General features: G+C 33.9%; 1 protein-coding gene across 4 annotated transcripts in view; it reads right to left on the bottom strand.

Annotated features, from left to right (window-relative positions):
- Positions 1 to 24,588, bottom strand: part of NCKAP1 (NCK associated protein 1) — a 114,585-nt gene that overhangs the window by 86,589 nt on the left and 3,408 nt on the right. For 2 of the 4 annotated variants that reach the window (XM_058300527.1, XM_058300528.1), the window contains exons 2-3: positions 14,154 to 14,171; positions 12,979 to 13,089 (exon numbers count right to left, since the gene is read on the bottom strand). In XM_058300527.1, the coding sequence (XP_058156510.1) occupies positions 12,979 to 13,089; positions 14,154 to 14,171 (129 nt within the window). The remainder of the gene's footprint in view (positions 1 to 12,978; positions 13,090 to 14,153; positions 14,172 to 24,588) is intronic. The other 2 variants (XM_058300529.1, XM_058300530.1) reach the window with 1 other exon arrangement.

Here is a 24,588-nt window from a genome sequence, read left to right as displayed (position 1 = left end):
TTTCCCATTCCCACTAGTCCTACTCTCTAGTCCTTTACCCTGCTTTTTATTTCTTCCTACCATGTATCTCCATGAACATATACATTTACTTATTTTAATTGTTTGCTGTCTAACATCCCAGCTTGGATTTAAATACTAGGCAGGTAAGAAGCTTATCTTATTTCTTGCTGCATTTCCAGCATCTAGAATACTGACAGACAGTAGGTGCACCATAAATAATAAATAATGATCCTCAAATTCTCAACATAAAAGTCATGAAGAAAGTGCTTCTTTTTAAAACTGCACCAATGACTATGAATGAAAACAGTACTGGTTTATCAATTCATGTCCCAAGTTGAGTTTATGTAGCCTAACATATACTGAGGTGATTTATAATCCCTTGAACAAGTTCCCAAAGTTGGACAAATTATTTCATTATATCCTTCCAGGATGGAACAGCATAAAAGGAAATGAGAAGCAACTAAAGAGAATAATAAATTCATATCAAATATAAACAAATCTTCTACGATTACTTGAAAACCCAAATTAACACAAAGATTAGTCACCTTAGAAAAGGATCACAGGGAAGTGGACTTGGCCCAATGGTTAGGGCGTCCGTCTACCACATGGGAGGTCCACGGTTCAAACCCTGGGCCTCTCTGACCCATGTGGAGCTGGCCCATGCGCAGTGCTGATGCGCAAGGAGTGCTGTGCCACGCAGGGGTGTCCCCCGCGTAGGGGAGCCCCATGTGCAAGGAGTGTGTCCCGTAAGGAGAGCCGCCCAGCGGGAAAAGAAAGTTCAGCCTGCCCAGGAATGGCGCTGCACAGAGAACTGAAGCAGCAAGATGACGCGACAAAAAGAGACACAGATTCCCATGCTGCTGACAACAGAAGTGGACAAAGAAGAACATGCAGCAAAATGGACATAGAGAACAGACAACTGGGGGGAGGGGGAAGGGGAGAGAAATAAATAAATAAATCTTTAAAAAGAAAAAAAAAAAGGATCACAGATGGATTGTACAAGGTATGGATGGGACTATATATAACACAGTGAACCATGTAGAGGATGGACTGGTTAACAGCACTAATAAGAGAGTGTTCTCCCATGAATTATAACAAATGTACAATACTATAATACATGATGTTAATAAAAGGGGTTACATGGAAAAAATACAACAAGTGTAAGCTATGGACCATCGCTGGTAGTAATATTTTGATGATGTTCTTTCATAGTCTGTGACACATGTTCCACAACAATGTAAGGTGTGGTGGAAGGGTGATGTATGGGAATTTTGCACATTATGCATGATTGTTTTGTAGACTCACAACTTCTCTAATAAAAAAAAATAAAAGGATCACAGAATCATACCTAAATTCCTTTGTAGGATTTTCCTTTTATCACATACAAAATAATTCCATTGGTCATCAATATTTCAGAAATGCATTTTCTGATCAAAATAAATATTTTTTAGGGAAAGTTATCCCAACACTAACCCAGTAAATAAGCATTATTCAGTGTTTAAGATGTATTACTAAATTTAATCCTCATAACTACTTTTGAAGATATATTTTTGTCTTCATTTTCCAGATATGGGGACAGACTACATGTAGGCTTCAAATTCAAACACCTCTTAAACACATTTCGCCATTTAAGTTGCCTTACAAAGACAAAAAAAGTATTGTACGGATAGGCAAAGCTAAAGCTCTATCTTCTTTCAAACTTTACTTTTTCTAGAATTCACTTTCTGATTGCTCAGAATCATTTGTTTTTCACAGCTATATTGAAATATAATTTACATAACAAAATCCACCCACTGTAAGCGAATAATGATTTTAATAAATTTATAAAGCTGTGTTACCATCAACCATAATCCAGGTTTAGAACATTCCCAAACCCCCAAAACTTCCCTTGTGTCCATTTACAGTTAGTCCTTGCACTCACATCCAGCTGTAAGCAACTACTGATCTGTTTCCGTGTCCATAAGTGTGCCTTTTCTAGATAAAAATTAAGATATACAGAATTATACAAATACAGCCTTTTGCATCTGGCTTCTCTCACTTAGCACAATGCTTTTGAGGTTCATCCATGTTGTAGCAGATACCAATAGTTTATTTTTTTTAATTGCTGAATAGCATTCCATTGAATGGATATATCACACTTTTGTTAGTTTGTTTTATCTATTCTCAGCTGTGTTGTTTCCAGTTTTTAACTGTTATGAATAATGAATGCTGTTAGGAAGGTGTCTTTATGTGGACATGTATATTCCACATGGGAAGATTCCTAGCCATGGAATTGCTTTCATCCTAGTTCTCAGTTGTGACTCTGAGAGGCAAGTTATATGAAAATTTACCTTAAGGTAATTGAAGAATGACTATAATAACTTTTTATAATTATTTGTCACTCGATCAACAAATATCCAATCTATTATGTTGTTAGGTACTCTGGGAGGAAGTGGGGATAAAACTATAAATACAATACTGGCCCTGACAAATAAGCTTGTAGTCTGGTGTAGCAGTCAGCCAAAGGGGTGCTGATGCAAAATACCAGAAATTGGCTGGTTTTTATAAAGGGTATTTATTTGGGGTAGGAGTTTACAGATACAAGGCTATAAAGCATAAGTTACTTCCCTCACCACAGCCTATTTTCACGTGTTGGAGCAAGATGGCTGCCAATGGCTACAAGGGTTCAGGCTTCCTGGGTTCCTCCCTTCCAGGGTCTTGTTTCTCTCTGAGTTCAAGGTTCCTTTCTTCCCAAAGCTCGCTTCTTCCTGGGCTCAGGGTTCCTCTCTTCCAGGGCTTGCTTCTCTTTTCTCTGTGAGCTTACTTTCTGGGGCTCCAGTTTAAGGCTTCCAACATCACAACTCCAAAATCAAAAAACCCCCAACTCTGTCCTTTGCCATGCCTTTTATCTGTGAGTCCCTACCCCTTGGTGCATGGGAACTCAATACCCTAATGACGTGGCCCAATCAAACGCCTAATTATAACTTAACCATACCCAGGTATAGACCAGATTACAAATATAATCCAATACCTATTTTTGGAATTCATAACCACATCAAACTACTACATCTGATGAGGTATGTGTTTATGGATATATAAACTTTTAGTTTTATATGAATACCCTGTTTTAGAAGTCAGTTATATACCACATCTAACTTCTAGGTGCAAGGTTCAAAGATGGTAGAAACACTACAATGATTAAATCTCTCATTTCCTTCAAGACGAATGCCCTCAGGAACTGGAGATAACATGAAAAAGGAAAAAAAATACATAGTAGTACAATAAAGACCAATAAGCAAGTCAGAAAAAAGGGTCCAGAGGTGAGAGGGGTACCAAAGGATGATTTTGGTACATAAATACATATATCCAGAGTAGCAGCTAATACTAAGTTTCCTCTACTGACAAACTTGTAAACAGGCTAAAGCTTATGCTCATGCTTAAACTGTCTTGGCTTCCCTCTGGGATTTTTAGACTTCTGTTCTTGGGAAATGTGGAGGCAAGACAAGGTGGTATCAACAGAAAAAGAATTCTAACCTTTCCAGATATTCTCTCAAATTCTGCCTCTAGTAATTCTTTGACCCCAAAGGGACCCCTTTCCTATTCACCCTACCACCTTTTCACTGTCAGTCATCCTATTATGTCCTACTTCTTTTTCTTATACATCTTAGATTAAATGACCCATTATTATACTCCCTTGTCTTCTCTCCCTCTATCATAAATGCCTAATGAAACCCATAGTGGGAGAAAACATTTATGCCAACTGAGTTCAACCTGAATTTAGGATCATTGACCATAACTGGGTAGCAACACAATTCCATGTTTACAATCAATTCACACTCCCACTCTTTTCAATGATTACTATATCCCTTCTCCTTTCTCTTAAAACTCTCAATACTACACATGCAACTTGACTCAGCTGAATACTAGCCTGAGCTCTAGACTCATACATATACAATTGCCTACTCAACATAACCACCTGGATTTCTAGTAGCCTCCCAAACATAACATGAGCTATTGAGCACTATTCTCACAGCACCCCCTACACCAAATCTCTTCCTCTTGCTTCCTCATCCCAGTAAATCTTTATATTTGTTTGAGCCAAACACTATGGGGTCATATTTCTCATTGTCTCAAACACCCCACACCCAAATCATCAGCAGTTACTATAGGGCTCTGTCTTCAAAATATATGCAGAATCTGAACATTTCACCTATACCACCATCACCACTCAATGATTCCAAGTTTCCTCATCAGTCTCTCTGTTTACCTCTATTCTCCTGGAGACTACTCTCAAACCAGCAGTCATTGTAATCACAGGCAGATCAATCACTTCAATCCTCTGCTATTCCCCTCCAATGGCATATCAGCTCACTCAAGGCAATTATCCATCCAAAGTCCTTACCTTCATCTAGAAAGTGCTGTGCAATGTGCCTATCCCTTACTATCAAGTTGACCTCATCTCCCACCATCCTCTCCCTCACTCAATTCCAAATGTAGAGGCTTTTTCCCTGATCCTTGAACATGCCACATAGGCTCCCATTTCAGAGCCTTTCTAACTTCTGCTCCCTCAGAGCAGAAAATTCCTCCCTCACCTGTTCTCACACACCTCTTATCTCCAAATCTCTGTCCTAATGTCTCCTATGTAGTAAGGCCTTCCCTGATCACGCCATGAAAATTTGTTAGCTCCCCACTAACAGTCTTACTCATTTGCCCTGCTTTGTTTTTCTTCCTAGAACTTATCCTTACCTAGTATATTTTTATTCGTTTATTGTCTATTTCTACCCAGAAGAATATAAGCTCTCCAGGAGCAAACATTTCATCTGTTTGTTTAATGCCAGTTGTCCCTGTCTCAGAACAGTACTTTGCTCACAGAAGGCGCTCAATAAATGTTATAAAATAAATAAATTAATGAATAAGAGATTTCTCTGGGAGCACATACATGCAGCACTTAACCTAATTTGAAATGGTTAAGGAAAGAGTCTGGATATGGTGACATCTAAGTACAGATATAAAAGGCAAGTAGAAGTTAGCTGCCTAGTTGAAGAATTTGGGAGAGACAGATAGTTCCAGACAGTAAAAACAGCATACATAAAGGGCTAGAGGCAAGAGAAAGCAAGGTCATTTACATCATAAAAGTGTACAATACGCCCCCAAAATAAAACACTTTAATAAAGACCAATCAAATGAATATATTTTCCCCATGCTCTATGTTCTATCCCAACTAGCAAATAAGAACTAGCACAGCCGATTGTTCTGTATACTCCTGGCCAAAGACCACTGGTGTACTATATTTAAAACATTCTTATCCAAGATGAGAGCTAAGAAGAAAAATAAAGGAATATAAATTTTTGCAGCATCTGTTGTTTACTCCATTGTAACTTCTTTTACTGTATTTTACTTTGGGTCGTGGCAAATACCCAAAGTTGAAATGACAAAAGGCAGTGCTGGACCTGTCCATGAAGAAACAATAGTAAGAGTACCATGCTAAAGGTATTCTGAAGGTACCAGACTAAACGCAGCTAAAAGCACTTTTAAAAACAATGGTCAAGGAAACAAAAGTTAAGATTCAGCAGGTAATTAGGGATTGGTATTATCCTTTGCTACCATGAAGAGCAGTATAAATCACCACTCAAGTCAAAAGGAAAAAAAGACTAGCAACTGTTTGAAAGATAGCTGAAAAACAAGGGCTACAAGTAAAACATGACTTCAGGAAATTCGAAGAAAATGGGAAAATGACCTGAAGAGGTTATAACTGTAGTTCTGTATAACTAGAATATACAGTACACAAGATTCACAAAATAACATTTTTGAAAGCATAGGTAGTTACATAAAGAAGGTAGGAAGGTAAATATCCTAAAACACATTATGTTTGGAGATCATAAGACCCCCCCTTTAAGAATATGACTAAAGCTGAGAAATACATTCACACACAAATTCTGTACACAATTTCAGGTGTTCCCAAACTCTATGAACACTCAGTGTGACAGCTTCGGTAAAAACCCTTATACTGAGAACAATACAGAGAAATAGGTTCCAGGACGAAAGCTTTGTAACAGGCTTATGCAAACTGTCCAGACTGGAGTTACAGGACAGAGAATTAAAAGTGAATGGGTTCCAGAAAAACAGAGAAATGAATATAAAAGTATTATGATTCTTGGGCTGTATAAATTTACAAATACTAAAAAAGTACGTTAACTGTAATTCCAGAAAGTCTTGGTACAACAATGAAACAAACTGTGACAATTTTAACTGACAGAATAATTTATTAATTTGATAGAATTTAGGAAGAAAGGATCCATTTTAATTTGATACTAAATATACCAACTTTCTTTGAAGTCCAAAGTGTGACAATACTGTGAAGCAATGTAAACTTAGCACTCAGGTCTTTACTACATTTTAATGTTTAGAATGAGATATAATTCAGTCTCTAAATACTTTATGATTACAGCATTAACAACTTGACAATATTAAAATAAAAGTATAAATCACCAAGATGAGAGCATACAAATAAAAGTATATTAAGGTTTAAAAAGGAAGTAACCAAGTATCTAAAAATAGTAACAAAAAACTATCAATTGCTAAGGCAATTTCCCTGCCAGCATGTGACCTATTTCATTTACTTTTCAAATATATCCAAGCAAAGCTGACTTTCATCTTCTAATCAGGGATTCATTCTTTTATTTATTCTGTCTATTCAAGCTAGATAAACAAGCTGTGTTTTCAAAGAGATATCCGTGACTTCAGATAGTTTTCAATGTATTCCAATTCTTTGCATTTACGCAAAGTTTAATTGGTCAGGATCAAATATCTCCTGAAGTTTCCATTGGGGTCTTATTTAATCACAATGAAGTGCAAAGGCACAAATGCCAGTTACATTATGTTGCCTTAAGATGATTCCGTTTTACACCAATATATTTATTTAACAGGGATTGAAAGATAAGTGCATGATCCAGGGAAGACAGAGATGTTAGGTACCAAAGAAAAAGAAATCAGTATTTATTTTATTTTGGTGTAGGCTGGGAGGAGTGGGAGTAACAGAAAGAAAGATTGGGAAGCATGAGAATCAGTGTTTAGATATTATGGCATTTGTCCAGGCAAGAGACATAAACGTAAAGGTGACAAATTAAGAGACTTTATAGCAGTAAAACTGATAAGCCCTAAATATATATGATGGTTTGATGTTTATAAAAGTCAAGGGGGATTATGAAGTTTCTAGTTTAGGTAATCAAGTAGATGGGAATAGCACAAGGGAGGGAACACAGAACAGAAACAAAATTGAACATGATCATGTGTTCAAAATTGGATAAAAGTTTGCTCTTAACCTTGTGGACCTGTCCAAAGGACAGGTGAAATTCAGGAGAGCAGAAAGAAGATAGCATACTACTTAATTGAAGCAATGAAAGTAAACAATGTCATAAAAGGAAGCTTCCATTTTTCAAGAGCTCACTATTTATCACCACACTATGCTCAGTGCTTTAGGAGATAATTAAACTACCATTGGGGCTGGTATTATCACCATTTAAAAGATGAGAACAATGAAGCCTTGAGGTGTTAAGTGATTTGCCTAAAATCATTCAGCTAGGTAAGTGGAAATACCAGAACTTAAATTCTGTTTTACCAACTCCAAAGGCCTTCTTAACCACCATACTATTATCATAATGGAAGCCAAGACAAGATAAGGAATGTCCTTTTAAAGACTGACTAGGAAGGAGTAAGTTTCCTTACCCTTTCCTTCTAACTTTTTGCCAAACCACAGTGTACGCATCAAGGGTTTCCTGACACCCATTCTCAGTACCACCATTCCATCCCCAATATACATTATGTTTTTAAGAAGCTAGGTGGTAAGAATGTATAATGGTGCGGTTCTTCCAAAAAAAAAAACAGAGAATTACCACTTCACCAGGCAATACCATTTCTAGGTATAAACCCAAAGAGAATGAAAACAGGGTTGCAAACAGATACTTGTACACCAATGTTTACAGTAGCATTATTCACAATAGCCAAAAGCTAGAAACACCCAAGTGTCCATCAACAAAATGAATGGATAAACATGCACTCAATGGAATATTATTTGGCCAAAAGAAAAAGGAAGTTATGAAACATGCTGCCAAGTGGGAGAACCTTGAAAACATTATGCTCAGTGAAATAAGCAAAGACACTTAAGGACAAAATTTGTACAGTTTCACTTACAAGAGATGACTAGAAATAGTAAATCTCAGAAATAGAAAGTTGATTAGAAGTTACTGGGGAAGTGGAGAAAGGTGGAAGGAGGGAAGGGAAAGTGTGTATTTTTTTAAAAAGGCAGCAGCCAAGACTCAGGATTTACACTCTTTTTCCAGGCTATTTTCAATAACAAATGACAAATATTTGTTTAGCTCTATTAAAAACTATGATAATTTCTTCAGCTAAAATTAACCTAATAATTTAAAGAAAATGTTGATAAATTTGGGTTCTGGCTTAAAAGTAAGATAATGTTTGAATAAGTTAAGTAGATAAACCAATATCAATTAGGTTTATCATATTCAATGATGAAATATTTATTGCATCCTGTGTGTCACACACTAGGGATAAAATGGTACTTAAAAACAGACTCTACTGCAATACCCCTGAACCAACTTTACTGTTCATGATGACACTTAGTATTGCTTTATTCTTTCTTTGAATGACCTTGTAAACTACTTAAATATAATTTGTCACATGGTATCCAGTAATACTATGTTCCTTTAAAGAGGAAATATCTATAACATAAAAAAATTACTCCACATACTTAGATTGAAAAATATAATTTTCAAATCATTTCAGTAACAGAGTTCAGAATCCTTATATCGCTCTTGTGGCACTCTATTCACTAACAGTTTCTTTATTCCTAGGGACTTCGAGAATTAAAGCAAAATATATAGGATGGCAATCTATATCATTTTCCCATTATTTGAGAATCAAACCCAAAATTTTATACTTAAATGTACAATAAATAGAAAAATTCAATAAAGAGAACTTGGTACCAGGTAATATTTTTACTGTTTTAAAAAATACAAACTAGATTTAGATGTAAATGCAATATAGGAAGGAAAAAATTAAGTTAAAAATGTTTGGGGAAAAAAACCTGTTTTAAATATATACGTCAACATTTGCTATAATATTTTATTAGGCATTGCTTAAAATGCCTTTTAGAATTTTCTGGGCAAAGCAATTTTTAATCTGTTAATAAAAAAAGAAAGGAGTTTCTAATATTTTTGTCATCCAGGGATATAACAGATTTCCCTTTATGTGTTCCTAAAAAAACCTATGAAAAACAAATTTATAAATCCATTTGAATAAGTTACACTACCAAAATAGAGAAAGTAGACAATCTCTCAACTCAGAAATGCCTTGCTTAACCAGAAATCAAAGGAGGAACTCTATTAAAACATATTGCCTTATACATATTAGGCACTCAATCAGTAGTTGCTATCATTATAAAGCTGGTATAATAGTATATTCATTTTGTATTTTATTTTAATCAACCTGTTTGAAGCATATGGAGTATTTGGTTCAACGCTATAACCCTGAAAAAACACACACACACACAAATTCCCATTCTTTGGTCCCAGACTTTCACTAACTCCAGAATTAGGGTAAAAAGGGAGCCTATGAAAAAAAGGGGTGAGGGGGTTCTGGGCAAAACAGTAAAAATGACTCAACAGGGTGCAAAATCATCATTGTCAAAGTCACATTAGGGAAGTGGATTTGGCTCAACTGATGGAGCGCCCGCCTACCATATGAGAAGCCCAGGGCTCAACCCCAGGGCCTCCTGACCAGTGTGGTGAGCTGGTCCACGCGCAGTGCTGATGCGCGCAAGGAGTGCCATGCCACACAGGGGTATCCCCTGCGTAGGGGAACCCCACACACAAGAAGCGCGCCCTGCAAGGAGAGCCACCCAGTGAATAAAGGGCAGCCTGCCCAGGAGTGGTGCCGCACACACCGAGAGCTGACGCAGCAAGATGATGCAATAAAAAAGAGACACAGATTTCCAGTGCCACTGACAAGAATACAAGTGGACACAGAAGACAACAAATGGACACAGAGAGCAGACAGTGGGGAAGGGAGAAAGGGGAGAGAAATAAATTTTTTTAAAAATCTTTAAAAAAAAAAAAAAAAGCCCCATTAGGCACTACTCCTGCTATCTGTCAGCAGTGCCCTCTTTGTTTTATACTGGGTATCTATGTGCCCAAGGCCTCCAATGTTATTACACAGTATGGGGGTAGGGGCAGTTACTAAAGAAACAAAAAATTTGTTTACTGAGTTTGATTCTATTCAAATTTCTTGAAAACGGACAATTTTTTAGTTGCAAAATAAGAGTCTCTTTTAAGGATCTATTTTAGAAACTTCAAAAACTATTTTGATAATTTTCACAAGAAAAAACCTTTCTCTGTTTATGAGTGACTTTTCAGAAACTGGGGAAAAAGTGATACTTGTAAAACAAGAACCAAAATGGAAAACAGTATTAACCAGTAATTTCTCCTTATCCCTGAGATAAATGTAAGCGTATTCTGTGACACGTATTTATGCAATGACACAAATATCAAGAATAAGCAGAAAAGAAAAATAAGGCTGTGGTATCACTACCATTTCTACAGTGGCACTGATTTTCCATTCTGGCCCACAGTCCTTAAATCTTGCAATCTCCTAGCAATCCCAGATTGCTGTCATTCCCACTTCTTAGATCCCCATTAACTATGTCTAGAGTTTAAAACACACACACACACACACAAAACCCTCAGGCAAGCAGACTTGGCTCAATGTTAGAGCTGCCGCCTACCACATGGGAGGTTCATGGTTCAAACCCAGGACGTCCTTGACTCTTGTTGAGCTGGCCCACGTGCAGCGCTGATGCGTACAAGGAGTGCCATGCCACGCAGGGGTGTCCCCGATGTAGGGGAGCCCCAAGCACAAGGAGTGTGCCCTGCAAAGAGAGTTGCCCAGCGCAAAAGAAAGTTCAGCCTGCCCAGAAGTGGCACTGCACACACAGAGAGCTGATGCAGCAAGATGATGCAACAAAAAGAGACACAGATTCCCGGTACAGCTGACAAGAATAGAAGAGGACACAGAAGAACACACAGCAAATGGACACAGAGAACAAACAACTGGGGCGGGGGGAGAAATAAATAAAACTAAATCTTAAAAAAAAAAAAAACCCTCAATTCCTCACTTCTCATTTTCTATCATAGGGTAGCTAGAAACCTTTCACCAAAATTTTAGCGGGCCCAGATCGAAACTGAAATCATAATATTTCAAAATAACCAGTATACAGTTCTTGGGCAGGTAAAAACAACAGAATAGCATTATTCAGAATGCTGTACAGGCTGTATAACAAACTCAAACTTTGCAAATAAAACAGAGTAAATTCTATAGGCATGACATTCAACAACACTGTAAAATCAATTTCATAGGTTTAACACAGAACTACTATATGACACAGAAATTCCACATGAAGGTATACACCCAAGAAAAATGAAAACAAAAGTCCTCACAAAAACTTGAAAATAAATGTTCATAGCAGTATTCTTCATAACAGGAAATTCAATCAGTTCTTGCTAATTTTTTAGAAAGGACCTCATCAGGAACTATGCTTATTTTCACATGTAAATCCACGAACACACACAAATATACAAATACATAAATATAAATTATAAGTAAATATAAAAAAACAAAATAGTCTCTGAAAAACTCATATTATAAAGAATTTGAACCATAAAAAGGAGTAAATATAAAATTAAATATGGTACTTTTTTATAATAAAATCTCTCATTTAGAATGTATTATATCTCAGATGAGTGAGCTAGTTAATGTCAATAACTAAACAAAGAGTTCTCCATGCAGTGTTACTAAAAAGTACATACTTCTGTATCACCAATTATAATCAGAAATAAAAACGCCTTAATATATCAAATCATAAAACACAATCTTCTATGAACAAGAACAAACTTCTACTAAATTGTACTCCCCCAAAACACAGACACATAAAATATATTTTATAAGCACTTTACAAGACTTAATTTGCATTAATTATGACTGATATTTTTCTCTACATTAAAATGATTTTAAGTAAAATAGCATCCACAGACTAAATACAAATCTTCAATAGGCATGCATGATATGAGGAAATAAAAAGGTTGAAATACATTTTTTTAAGGGGAACTTTTCAAAAGTAGGGAAATCAGATGTGAGAGGAAATTCCTAGACTAAGTTTCTACAGAAAGCAAAAGAGACAGCAAGGATTGTGACATTATATCAAAGAAAAAATTAAGATCAAAGTAAAGAGATGATGCATAGAAAAATTACAAGTAAACAGAATGTACATGAAAATGCCATGATAAAGTGAAAAAAAAATCCATTTTTCTCAAATTAGTTATTCATAAACATTATAAGGAACTAGCAAAACATATGTAAATATATCAAGAAAAATTCCAATGACTATACTTCAATATACTAAGAAAAAATAATCCATTCTATAAAAGTAATATGGATAATAAAGATCTAACACCATGACCTTGTTTTTTTAGAAATTTTTTTCAATTATTAAAATATTGGAGAAATAAATACATTTTTAACTAAAAACAGCTAATTACTAAAAACAAAAGTGATATGAAGACATTTACTTAACTTCACAATAAAGTTAAGTTTATGACTGTAAAAATAAAATCTCCCCAAGTATACATGCACACATTTGGAATATGTATTTGTCTATTATCGTATCTCTGTTGCAACTTGGTAGAGAGTAAATGTATTAAACAAATTAGCATCTTATGCTTTCTATAATAAATGACAATGAAGTGTATTTTTTCTAGTTTCAGGGACAAAAATTTTATGCATAAAGGCCATTTTAATCAATGAATGCAATTTATATACCAAAATACAAATAATAAGATAAATAAAAGCTACTACAAGTGCTGTACTGACCATTCCTTTCCTTACAAATGATCCAAATCAAGAAAATAAAATGCCATTTATAATACTTACATTGTTGTTGCGGGTTTCTACAGCAGGGAACTTTCTGACTATGAATTTCACAGCAGATTCCAGGTTTTTGTCAATAAGATAGGATGGTTTTGCCTTGGGGTCACCACATGCCTATAAAAAAAACAGTAATAAAAAAATATAAATGCACCCTTCTTCTAAAACCAGGTAATAAAAGCAAAACTGCAATCAAAAATTAGAGAGATAATTGTTCTTTTTGGTGAACAGGTGATAAAATGAATAGGCAAAGTGCAGGGATTATCACAGCTGAAATATGCAATGGGAGACAGTACAGAGATGTTCTTCTACTGAAAAAAAAATGCATGGAAAGTTTCAAAGCAGTTAGCGCAGAACAGCAGTGAGGGAAAAAGCTCAAACCTAAAAAAAGAAAAAGAAAAAAAAATTCTTGAGGTAGAATTGTATTCATCTGAAGCTAATAAAATATTATAAAATTAAATATTCAGTAGAGTACTAGACCTGTTTCTAAGTGTTGTAAAATAAAACTTATGTTTAAATGTCTTTCTCCAAAATTTTTCCTTTTTCACTTTAAACATTTTAATACGAGAGCCCTAGTTCAAAAGAACTGGAAGCTGCTAAAACTGTCTTTTATAATGACAGAGTGTGTTGCCTGTTCCTCTGAACAGCTAGATTACAACACTTTTTCCATCATACCATTAGCACTTTAAACAATGAATGTACATCTGCTGTTCTATATTTCATAAGCAAAGAACAAATGGAGATATTTACATTTTGACCATATCGTCAGTACAGCATTCTCTGTAGTAAACTGTAAAGTACTACACAAATGGCTAAGGTATTATTATTATTAAAAATAACTTTTTATCTGAGCTATCAGCAATACAGAATATAATCCTGAATCTTGTTCACTGTTTCATTATGTGACATTAACTGCTTGCTAGTGAAATGTTATTTGCAGGGGAATTACGAAAATTATAATATTCCTACTTAACTTTTTTTAACTTGCATCCTAAAAAGGATATGTCCTTTCAAAAGTTTTATCTGTCTGCCATGTGTGAGGAATATACAACATTACAATTTAATGTTTCTTCACTGATTTCTATGACTATGTTGTGGATTGCAGAGAGAGAAGTTATGAAACATGAAACTGATCTGAAAGCGGTCAAGCGGGCAGAGGGAAGGTGAAAAGCTTTGCAAACCTTCCAAACTTGTCCTTGCTGGGGAAGCATTGTAATAAAAAGAGAGAAAATTACGTGTAAACAATGATTGTCAAACTATGACATGCGTTTAAGTAGAGAATTTATGCACTGCAGACTATGTATAAAAAAACAAGATTAGAACTATTTGGTGCTATAATTTCAAAGGTATTTTAAGTAGAGAGTTTTAATAAACAAAAGATTTATAGAGTTTACATAATCATATATACTTAAATACTATTGTGTAAGTGTAAAACCATGTCAGTTTCTTGGTGCTCTTTCTAAACCAACTTAAAGTAATACTGGAAAGAAGAAAAAATAAAAACTACATGCAACCATAAAAACAGGAGCAAAACCATCAGTGAAATTTTACATACCTTAAAAAGAAACGGTAGCCAAGAATAAAAATAAATCGTTATTGGATGATTTTTGCATTTTAGCTCAAAGAGATGCTATATTTCAAATATCACCTAACTTCCTTCCAAAATACAAAAATCAATGCAAACATTCCTGTATTTTCCAAATGGAAAAAGGAATGCAGTATAAATTCTCTTACTTCTCAAAGGTGAACAAATAAAACAAAATTAAGAAATTTTGGACTTCATCATTTTTAACCAAAAATTTACAAGACTACAAATGTAAATTCCATTTCAACATCATAAATGACTAAAACATATCTGGCTTTTCCTACCTAGACAATCATTTCTTTAAAATTTTATTTCCCACAAATTATATCCAATCTATTTTCCTCCATAAGGAAAAAAATTATACTATAAAATAACTAAGATTAACTAAGATCCACATAACTAAATTTCCCACACAGACATAGCTACAGATTAGCATTTCCTTAAATCAATGGTATAATGAAAATCAAGTTTCATAAACACACCTGTAGTACGGAATCATAAAGTGATTCTGAATTATGTTCAGTTCTCTAATGACATGTATTACCTTCCATAATCTAATTATGTAAACATTCAGCTATCCATTAGTCACTAATATTGGATGCCAGTATTAATGACTATCAAATTATGAAAATATGAGATTATTATAACCATGACCACAAATTTTAATATAAGAATTCAGTCAAATAGCTAAAGAAATAGACATAAAAATGAGCATCTCTTCTTTTTTAAACTGAAAACAAGAAGAACAGAATCTCATTTCAACAGAAAAGATGGTTGTATAATCCCCTCTCCTTGGAAATGGTTTACACCTTTTCCTACTCTGCTCAGCGAGCCTACTCTGAACATATTACACTGGAAGGCAGTATGCAATACAAGTTAAGTTTTAAAAGCATGGATCCTGAAATAAGTCTGAATGGATTTCAGTCTTCACCACTTACTGCTATGGAACCCTGAATACATTACATAACATATGAAAGCCTCAGTTTCTTCATCTGTAAAATGTGGAAATTAGCACTTACCTCACAGGGTCATTACAAGAATTAGGAGAAAGAGATAATCCATGAAAAGCATTTCCCAAAATGACTGGCAAGTATGTTAGCTGTTGTTAATAATTGTTGCAATAATGATGATAATTTTAATTACCCAAGTTATAGTCTCTCTTGGGTAGTAATCATAGGAGTGTTTATCATAGTATATAAAACTAGCAATATGGTATTAACTTCTATACAACTATAATTCCTGCTCCTTTTACTTCTTTCTTCAACCTATGCCTAAATAGTACTGTTTCTATTGTATTTACAGAAAAAAATTTAGCCTGATAATTAAGAACGTGAGTTCTAAAACAAGTTGTCCATGTTCATATCCTGGCTCCACCACTTCCTAGTTACGCAACCGTGAGCTAGTGATTTTACCTCTCTGTGCCTCAGTTTACTTCTCTCTTAAAGTGGATATAATAATAACAATCTATATGAAAAAGTTGTTGCATGCATTACATGAGTATGTGTGCAGGTGTGTGTATCTGTGTATGTAGAATATACAAATATATGATGTATCATTATTGCTCAAAAATGCCAATAAAAAATATGAGCTTCATACACACCATACAGCGGTGCTGGGCCTCATTTTATTTTTTATGTAATCAACTTTCTGGATTTATTTTACTTAACACCCTTAAAGACACTTGTGTAGGGAATACTTCACTAATAAAAAAAGTATCTCCTGGCAAAGAGTCATATTTAACTCAGTTAAAAAGGTTTTCCCACTATACTTATATCAATATAGCAAAACTCCAAATAAGTTTCAGTTTATAAAGATTAATCTTCCTTTCCACCCCAACTAAAAAAATTTGGGATGAAATAATTTACATTTCAGAATATATCCTGTAGTTAGTATACTTTAAACCATATCTTATCCTACAATACTACAAAAAAAAATTAATCTTTCACTCTTAAAGTTATCACTTTGAAGAACCAAATATAAGAAAATTATATACACAACAATTATCAATACATTTTAGAAGGACTTACCATAAAGACTGAATCAAAAGATTTAACAAATTAGCAATTCAACTAAATGAAACTACTGAGCTTCTGTCCCCCTCACCCAAGGGAGGGAGGGAGGGAGAGTGGGAAGAAGAAAGAAACGGTGAGTATAGGACAAAAAACCCCTTTTAAACCTCTGTATTTTCTAGCCTTCTCAAAAGTTTTTTTCATAGAATTAACTGAAAGAACTATCTTATCAGATAGAAAAGAACTGCATCAACAACAGAATTTTTTAAAAACAACTTCTCCTAAATTCCTTCATTTTTTTTTTCTCTGTCTAGATTTAGCATCACTTCACAGTGCATAAAATATTATAATTTAAAATCCCGGAAGTTCTACAGTGCATTTATATACTTAAATATCTAGCTCTTGGGTTTGGAACTTCATTCTCCATGAATATTCTAAAAGTAATCTTTAAGTTTGACAATGGTTAGGGCTCTTTTTTAATGTGGCAAATAAAATTACTTACTGTTAAAGGAAATACAATAATTAAGAACCCTGTTTCTTCAGTCCATGGCAGCCTATGTGACCTTAGGCAAGTGACTTTACTGAGCCTCCATTCTACCCTCTATAAATTGAGGGTATTACTACCTACCTGCATATGGCAGACTGCTAAGATTTTTAAAAGATAAAATGCCTATGAAGTACTTATCCCAGTGCCTGGCAAATAAGTGCTTACTAAATAAGTGCTAAATAATTATCCTTTTCAACTTTTCAATATACATGGATATTGTATATCCAAAATTTTCAAGTTCTTTTTCTCACAAAATACAAATCCAATGTTACAGCCAAAGAACAAAGATGTTTCAGAAAATCACATAATATTTTATTCAGACCATATAATAAACATCTTTGATTAGAAATATCAAGACCAGACTTTATATTATATTATATATGACTTTAAAACACATCTTTCTGCTACCTTACCACCAAACCCCTTCCAGGTCCTTTCCTTATTCTCAGGCTATCACAATACAGATTGTATAACACCATTTAACTTTATATGGTTAATGTTATATACTTTTAAAGAACTTACCATGATGCTAAAAAAATCAAATAAAGATATTTATATGTATATATAAGAGATTAAGCAATAATCAAGAAACAAGAAAACAAAACACACAAAAAAAGAATAAAAAGAACATTTACTGGATACCTGTTGTGTGAAAAACAATATACATTCTCTTTCTTAATCCTCTCCAGAACCTTACGCTATAGAAACTATCTAAAATGTCACTTAACAGAGAAGAAAGGAACTTGAGAGAGATTTAAGTGACTTCCTCAAGGTCCTATCAACTAATTCGCAGGACCCAAATATAAATTCATTCATTCATAACTTTTAAAATCTAATTATTCCAAAACACAACAAAGACCTACCTAAAAATATACGCTCCAAAAAAAAAAAAAAAAGCTATAAAACATGCTCAGTTCTTTCAATGCCTTAGCTATTCATAATCTTCGTGGAGTAATTTACTATCAATGTAAAAAATATGATCAGATAATTAGTTTTATTTTTGAAGTCCTAGTCTAACTCAGCAATAAAACACATTCCTTTGCAAAAATACTCAAAGAAGGAAAATTTTTTTATACAGTAATTATTTTTAAAAGCAAGAACAGAGTAAGAATGCTACTTGTGAGGGTCTAAGGAAGAAACCACTTGACTGCTTTAAATTATCACTATCCCTTTAGCGTGGGTAGCTGAAAGAAAAATGAAAATGAAAAGAAAGTAATCCATTGCTAACAGCTAGAAGAGGTTAAGAAAGTAAAATGAAATGACTGGAAAAGCTTTTAAATTAATGCAATTGTATTAATTATCTCTTTTAGAGCTAATGACAACAATCTAAAATATTAAAATTATATTCATTGTTCTTTAAGCATAAGTTCTGGGAAAATCATGAACTTAGAAAAGTTTCAACCCATTATATATTTCAAAATTCGTTATTAAAAATTTTAGTGATTCAAATGGGGGACACAGAGGGGTACAGGAATATAGTTTGTGTGTACTACTGAAATTGGGTTGGTAGCAAAGCAAACAAGATTGCTGTAGATTTAAAATGTTTGGTTTAAAATCCATGTTAACTACAAAGAAAATACCAGCGAATATGCAAACTCAGAGAGCAGAAATAGAGTACAGGTTGCCAGGGGCAGCTTACAAAGGAAATACGGAGTTAATGCATATCGGGTATAAGGTTTCCTTTTGGGAAAATGGGAAAGTTTTGGTAATTGAGGTAGTGAGAGTACCGCAACACATAATGTGAATATAATTTAATCCCACTGAATGGTATGCTTGGGAGTGGCTGAGATGGGAAAGTTTATATTGTGTATATTTTTCCACAATTAAAAAAAAAAAATGGAAAGAGAAACTAAAGAGACAATAACAATTAAATGCAATACACACTCCTAGATAGGCTCAAGCAAGAGGAGAAAAGGCTCAAAAGGACATTATTGGGACATAAGAAAAAAACGGAATGTAGACTGTAAGCTTTAAATCAATGTTAAATACCTTGAACTTGATAACTGCACTTAAAATGGTTACATAAGTGAATATCCTTCTTAGAAAAGGTACAATGACAGTATTAAGTGTTCAAGGAGCATGATGTACACAATCTGCACTCCAGGGTTAAAAAATGGATTGACAGAAGAGCAAACAGATAGACAAGATAGATTGATAGAATGACACGACACAACAAATGTGATAAAATGTTAATTGGTGTACTGGGCTTAGGAATATGTTGGAGCTCTCCATATGAGGTTTGCATTATTTTTGGAGATGTCATGTAAATTTCGAAGTATTTCGAAATAAAAGTTTAAAACTTAAATTAATAAAGAATGATTTTTTAAAAATTTACTGATTCAAATGAGTAGCTAGGGAAGCAGACTTGGCCCAGTGGATAGGACGTCCGTCTACCCCATGGGAGGTCCGTAGTTCAAACCCCGGGCCTCCTTGACCCATATGGAGCTGGCCCACGCACAGTGCTGATGCGCGCAACAAGTGCAGTGCCACGCAGGGGTGTCGCTTGTTTAGGGGAGCCCCACGCGCAAGGAGCGCGCCCCGTAAGGAGAGCCGCCCAGCGTGAAATAAAGTGCAGCCTGCCCAGGAATGGTGCCGCACACACCGAGAGCTGACGCAGCAAGATGACATAATAATAAGAGACACAGATTCCCGTGTTGCTGACAACAGCAAAAGCGGACAAAAAGAACACGCAGCAAATGGACACAGAGAACAGACAACCAGGGTGGGCGGGGGAAGGGGAGAGAAATAAATAAAATAAATCTTTAAAAAAAAAAAATGAGTTGCTAATTACTTTTCAGTTCACAGGCAGATGTCTATATTACTGTTGCCCTTAAACATTTTTCAGTTTCCAATATAGAGGAAAGAAAACTCTCAGTTTTATAAAACACAGTTATTCTATTATAGTTATTTTTTTAAAGTATCAAACATTGTCACATTTTGCTATTCTAAAAAACTGTCCTTTAAAGGGCTGCTTCAGAACCTACTTTTGAAATACAAATAATTACTTAGTAGTAACAGTAAGTAGATAAACTATAATATCAGGTAAGACTAGTCTAAGAAATCTATCCTAAAGGTGGGACTTGAACTTGATTTAATTGGGGGGGGGGGGGGGGGAATGAACATGTAATAAGTTCCACTGTGTTCCAAGCCTTAATAACAATAGCCAACATTTATTAACCTCTTAACCTTGTATCAGGCTCTGTGTTAGCACTTTACGTGAATTAACTTACTTAATTCTCAACTTTATGATGTTATTAAAGAGTATTCCACAAATATGGGAGAACTGGAGTATCTATTTAAGATGGCAAGAAATAAAACCAATACGACTAATATGGCTTAGAAAGCCAAAAAATGTAAGTTGGAACATAACAGGAGCTGAGCACAGGAAGTACTAGTTCCATGTAGGTGATTTTGCTACAGAGCTCTGTCAGCTTCCAGAAATTTAGTAGTAATCCGGAGAATAAAATTAAATAACCACAGTGAATAATTACCTGAGAAAGAAATCAGAGGTATTACAGACAAACATTTTACTTATTTTAATGGTTCTTAAATTCAAAATCACTTTAGGGGCTTTTTCTATTCTTAGAAATAAAGAACTATAGCCCAGAAAGGTTAAATAAACTTGTCCAACAACAACAACAAAAATTAGCATCAGAGCTTTATCTACAATCTAGTACTTTCAATTCACAGAAAATACTACATGCAAGGTATGAAAAATGATAGAAAACTTAGAGGCTGTATGTCAGCAAGAGGATATTACAAGGGCATTTTGTACCTTTATATATGCTACTGGAACAAAAATTCTACATTCTGAAAAAATGGGTGGCTACTCCTTGTTACTGCCTGACTGAAGTTCCTGTGCATATTTTAAAACCAAGCATAAATGTCACTATATCTTCTTCCTATCTCTCCCAGACTCAAATCTTTAACTCGGTTATCAAGATTCCTACAACCCAACTTACAAAGTACATTATAATTAATGATCTTTACATTTCTCTCCACACTAGGTTATGAATGTCTGGGTACTGGACAGTTAATCTTAATTTGCAATTTCCCAGTGCCCAGGATGACATTCAGTAAATGAATGAATAAAGGAAACTCTCAATATTTGGGACTAACTGAAAGGACAGCCCATATGATTTATAAAGACGCAGTTTTCTTGTTGTCAAGTACCTAAGATAATTAAGCAATAAGAAAGTATTTTCTGGTGCAGATTCTATGACTTAAAACAAGAGATTCTTTTGAAATTGACACATGCACAACTTACTAATTACAAACAATATAAAAGTTTGTTAGTGTATTTAGGTAAAACACTCAGTACAATACCATTCAAAGGATTATTTAATTAGATTTTCTTATCACTTTCAGGATAAGGTAAACAACCTGCCAAAGTTTAGTTACAATATTACATATTCCTAAATAATAGGATAAAAATTCAGATTTTACTACATTTACTAATAAATGCAATATTAAAATTAGGAAACAAAAAAAAGTCTTAGAAATAGAAAGGAGTACTACTAATTTTGAATTAAGACAGAAAAGGAAAAAAAAACAAACTTACTTGTCGAGCTTTATTAATTGCATTTCTTTTACTTCACAGTAAGGGTTCTCAATGTAAAAATGTTACCATTTTAACTAAAAACCAATATATAAAATGAAAAAAATTGTTACTTGAAATTTCAAAATATATTCAGAAAAATCACAATATCTCTTCAAATAAGGAAGTGATTACATATGCTCTTAAAATTAAGATGATGGGGCAGATGTGGCTCAAGCAGCTAAGCTCCTGCCTCCCACCTGGGAGGTCCCGGGTTCAGTTCCCGGTGCCTCCTGAAAGAAAAAAAAAAAAAAAACTAAGATAAAAGCTCTATCATTGTTTCTTTTAATTCACACCTCTTTCTACTTTATATATACTCCTTCCCTTGGTTTAAGCAAAATTTCCCCTTTTCTTTAGTATATCACTTATACTGCTAGTCCTATTAAATTTAATTTTTAATGTCTCAAGAGCTAAATGTGAGAAATAATCACAAAGGTAAAATGCACTTAACATTAAAAGTAAATACAGGGTGGGCAGTGGATGTAGGTCAGTGGTTGAGTGCCTGCTTCCCATGTACAAGGTCCCAGGTTCAATCCCCAGTACCTCCTAAAAAAAAAGAAGTAAATACAAAATATACTTCCCCAAGAAAATTAGAAGAAATATTTCATATAAATTCCTAAATCTAAACTATTTCTCATGTTACTATATTACAAAGCTAATCAGAAGTCTCCGTTATTAATTACTCTTGTACACTGGTAACAACCTGATGTTTTCACCTGTAGCATAGAGTTGGTCTAAAGATAAACAAAAGAAAATAATTCAAAGCACTCAGGATACATAAAGTGCTCAATAAATAGTAGCTAGCATTATTCTATTATGCATTATTATTTTCGGACAATTGATCTAAAAAAGTTTGAAGAGATGAAACTATTTAGTTCCAATAACATGTAAAATGTATACCCCCGGAATCCTGGCCCAAAATTATTGTTGGGATTTTACTTAATATTAATACTGCTGGCAAATTATCAAACAAGAATATGAACTAGAGTTTCACTCATCCTAACCAGTAAGGTCAAGAACTTTTTTTAATGATGAGAAACTTTTTCATCTTTTTCTGCTCATTTTTAAGGTATCAGATGTATTTAGCCAAAGAAATCCATTACTTTAATTTTCTTAAAATATAAGTGTACAAGCAACGGATTAAGAACATAATTTCATCTATAGGTAAACTCTATCATACTGCTCCTCCAACTTTATTTTTGTAAAGAATCAAATTTAATCATAACGCATACACCTATGTTAGCATTTCACAGAAAAGGGTGAAAGTACAAAACAGCTTATATTTAAAGGAGATGGGCAGGCAAAGAATTTTCACTTTCAAAGTCACACATTTCTGTAATGCTTTGAGTTTTTTTGATAGTAAACGTATTCCTTTTGTAATCAAAATTTAATACTTATGTTAAAAAGACACAATAATATATAATTGCCACTTAAAAAATAAAAATTTTTTTCTTAAGGACTTTTCAGTGAACCTTTATCTCCTCAGCCTACCAGAATAAAAAGAATTATAAAAGACTTTTTAAAGCAGCTTCCTTGAAAAACAAAGCTATGAAAAGAACTGGCTTTATTTAAATTATACATATATTTTTTAAGTTATATATATATATATATAATTTAAATTCAACTTTATTAAGAGATGTTTTCTTCTTAATATATTTAAGGTTCCGAAAAATGAAATCTCACTGGGAGAAAAAAAAATTCTTATACTAATACATATTAGTATAGAATTTGCCACAACTCAATCTTTGGAACATGCTTTTGTTCCTGACTGACAAACAGAAAATAATGCCCTAAAAAGAGAGTAATACTGAAAGGGTAAAACCAAAGCTGGTTCCTCTCATTTTACCCTGCACTGCTCCCTTTACATACATCCTTTCTTCCCCATTAGATAAGCAAAAACTAGATAGGGATTTTAAATATTATACTGCTAGCTATTAATTTTTTTCTCAAGAATAAACTTATCCCCCATTATGGGGTGGGGGGTGAATGTGGGAAAAAAACTGGGAAAAAAAGAAAAACATTCCTCTAAAATTTTTCAAATGAAAGTAAAACCACATAGAAACTTGCAAAAATAATTCATTAAGGAAAAAAAGGGGAGTGGGGGGTGGGGGCGGAGGGGTTGAATGGGACCTCATATTTTTTTATTGTAATTTTTAAAAATAAATAATAATTTAAATTAAAAAAAAAAAAGTTTGCAAATAGTGGGTTAGGTCTCTTCTCCTAAATGTACCAGTACTGATAAATGCTGCCCAAAAAATTACTCATACTCCTAAATACTGTCTTATAATCGTAAAAGCTTAAAACTATTTTCACGTATATTACCATCTTTTATCTTCATAACCAACCTTATAAAGAAGACAAAAAAGCAGGTGTTACCAGCCCTATTTTACAAAATTAAACTGAGTTCATTACTTTAAAATGAGCCATAACTTCCACTCTACTACATTATAATGAACTTGGAAAGATAAAATAACCAGAACTAGAAAAGACTTCAGTGCTCCTATTATACTTAATTTCTCCCTTCTCCTCCCCTTTTATAGATGAGGCAAAGGAAACTCAGGAAAGCCAAAACACCAACCCAATGTTAAAGAACTTTCAGTGACAGAACGAATATTCAAATGCAGGTCTCCTCATTTATGGCCAGTGCTCTTTAACGTCTGCCCACCACAAGTAACATATAAAAGTAGCCTGAAGAATGTTGATCATCACCAAATGAGTAATATTATTAGGTTTGGAAAGGTAGAAGGTATATATTTTCTAATAAAAATAAAAGTTTTAAGGAATTAAGAAACAAATTTAAATTTAAATTGCCTACCATCTTCATGACTCTCCTCTAAAATTCCTCTGTATGTGTTCTCACATCCTCCAATTAAACTAC

This window comes from Dasypus novemcinctus, chromosome 7 (assembly GCF_030445035.2).
Source record: "Dasypus novemcinctus isolate mDasNov1 chromosome 7, mDasNov1.1.hap2, whole genome shotgun sequence".
In the NCBI taxonomy this organism is placed as follows: Eukaryota; Metazoa; Chordata; class Mammalia; order Cingulata; family Dasypodidae; genus Dasypus; species Dasypus novemcinctus.
This window is presented reverse-complemented; position numbering and strand designations above follow the sequence as displayed.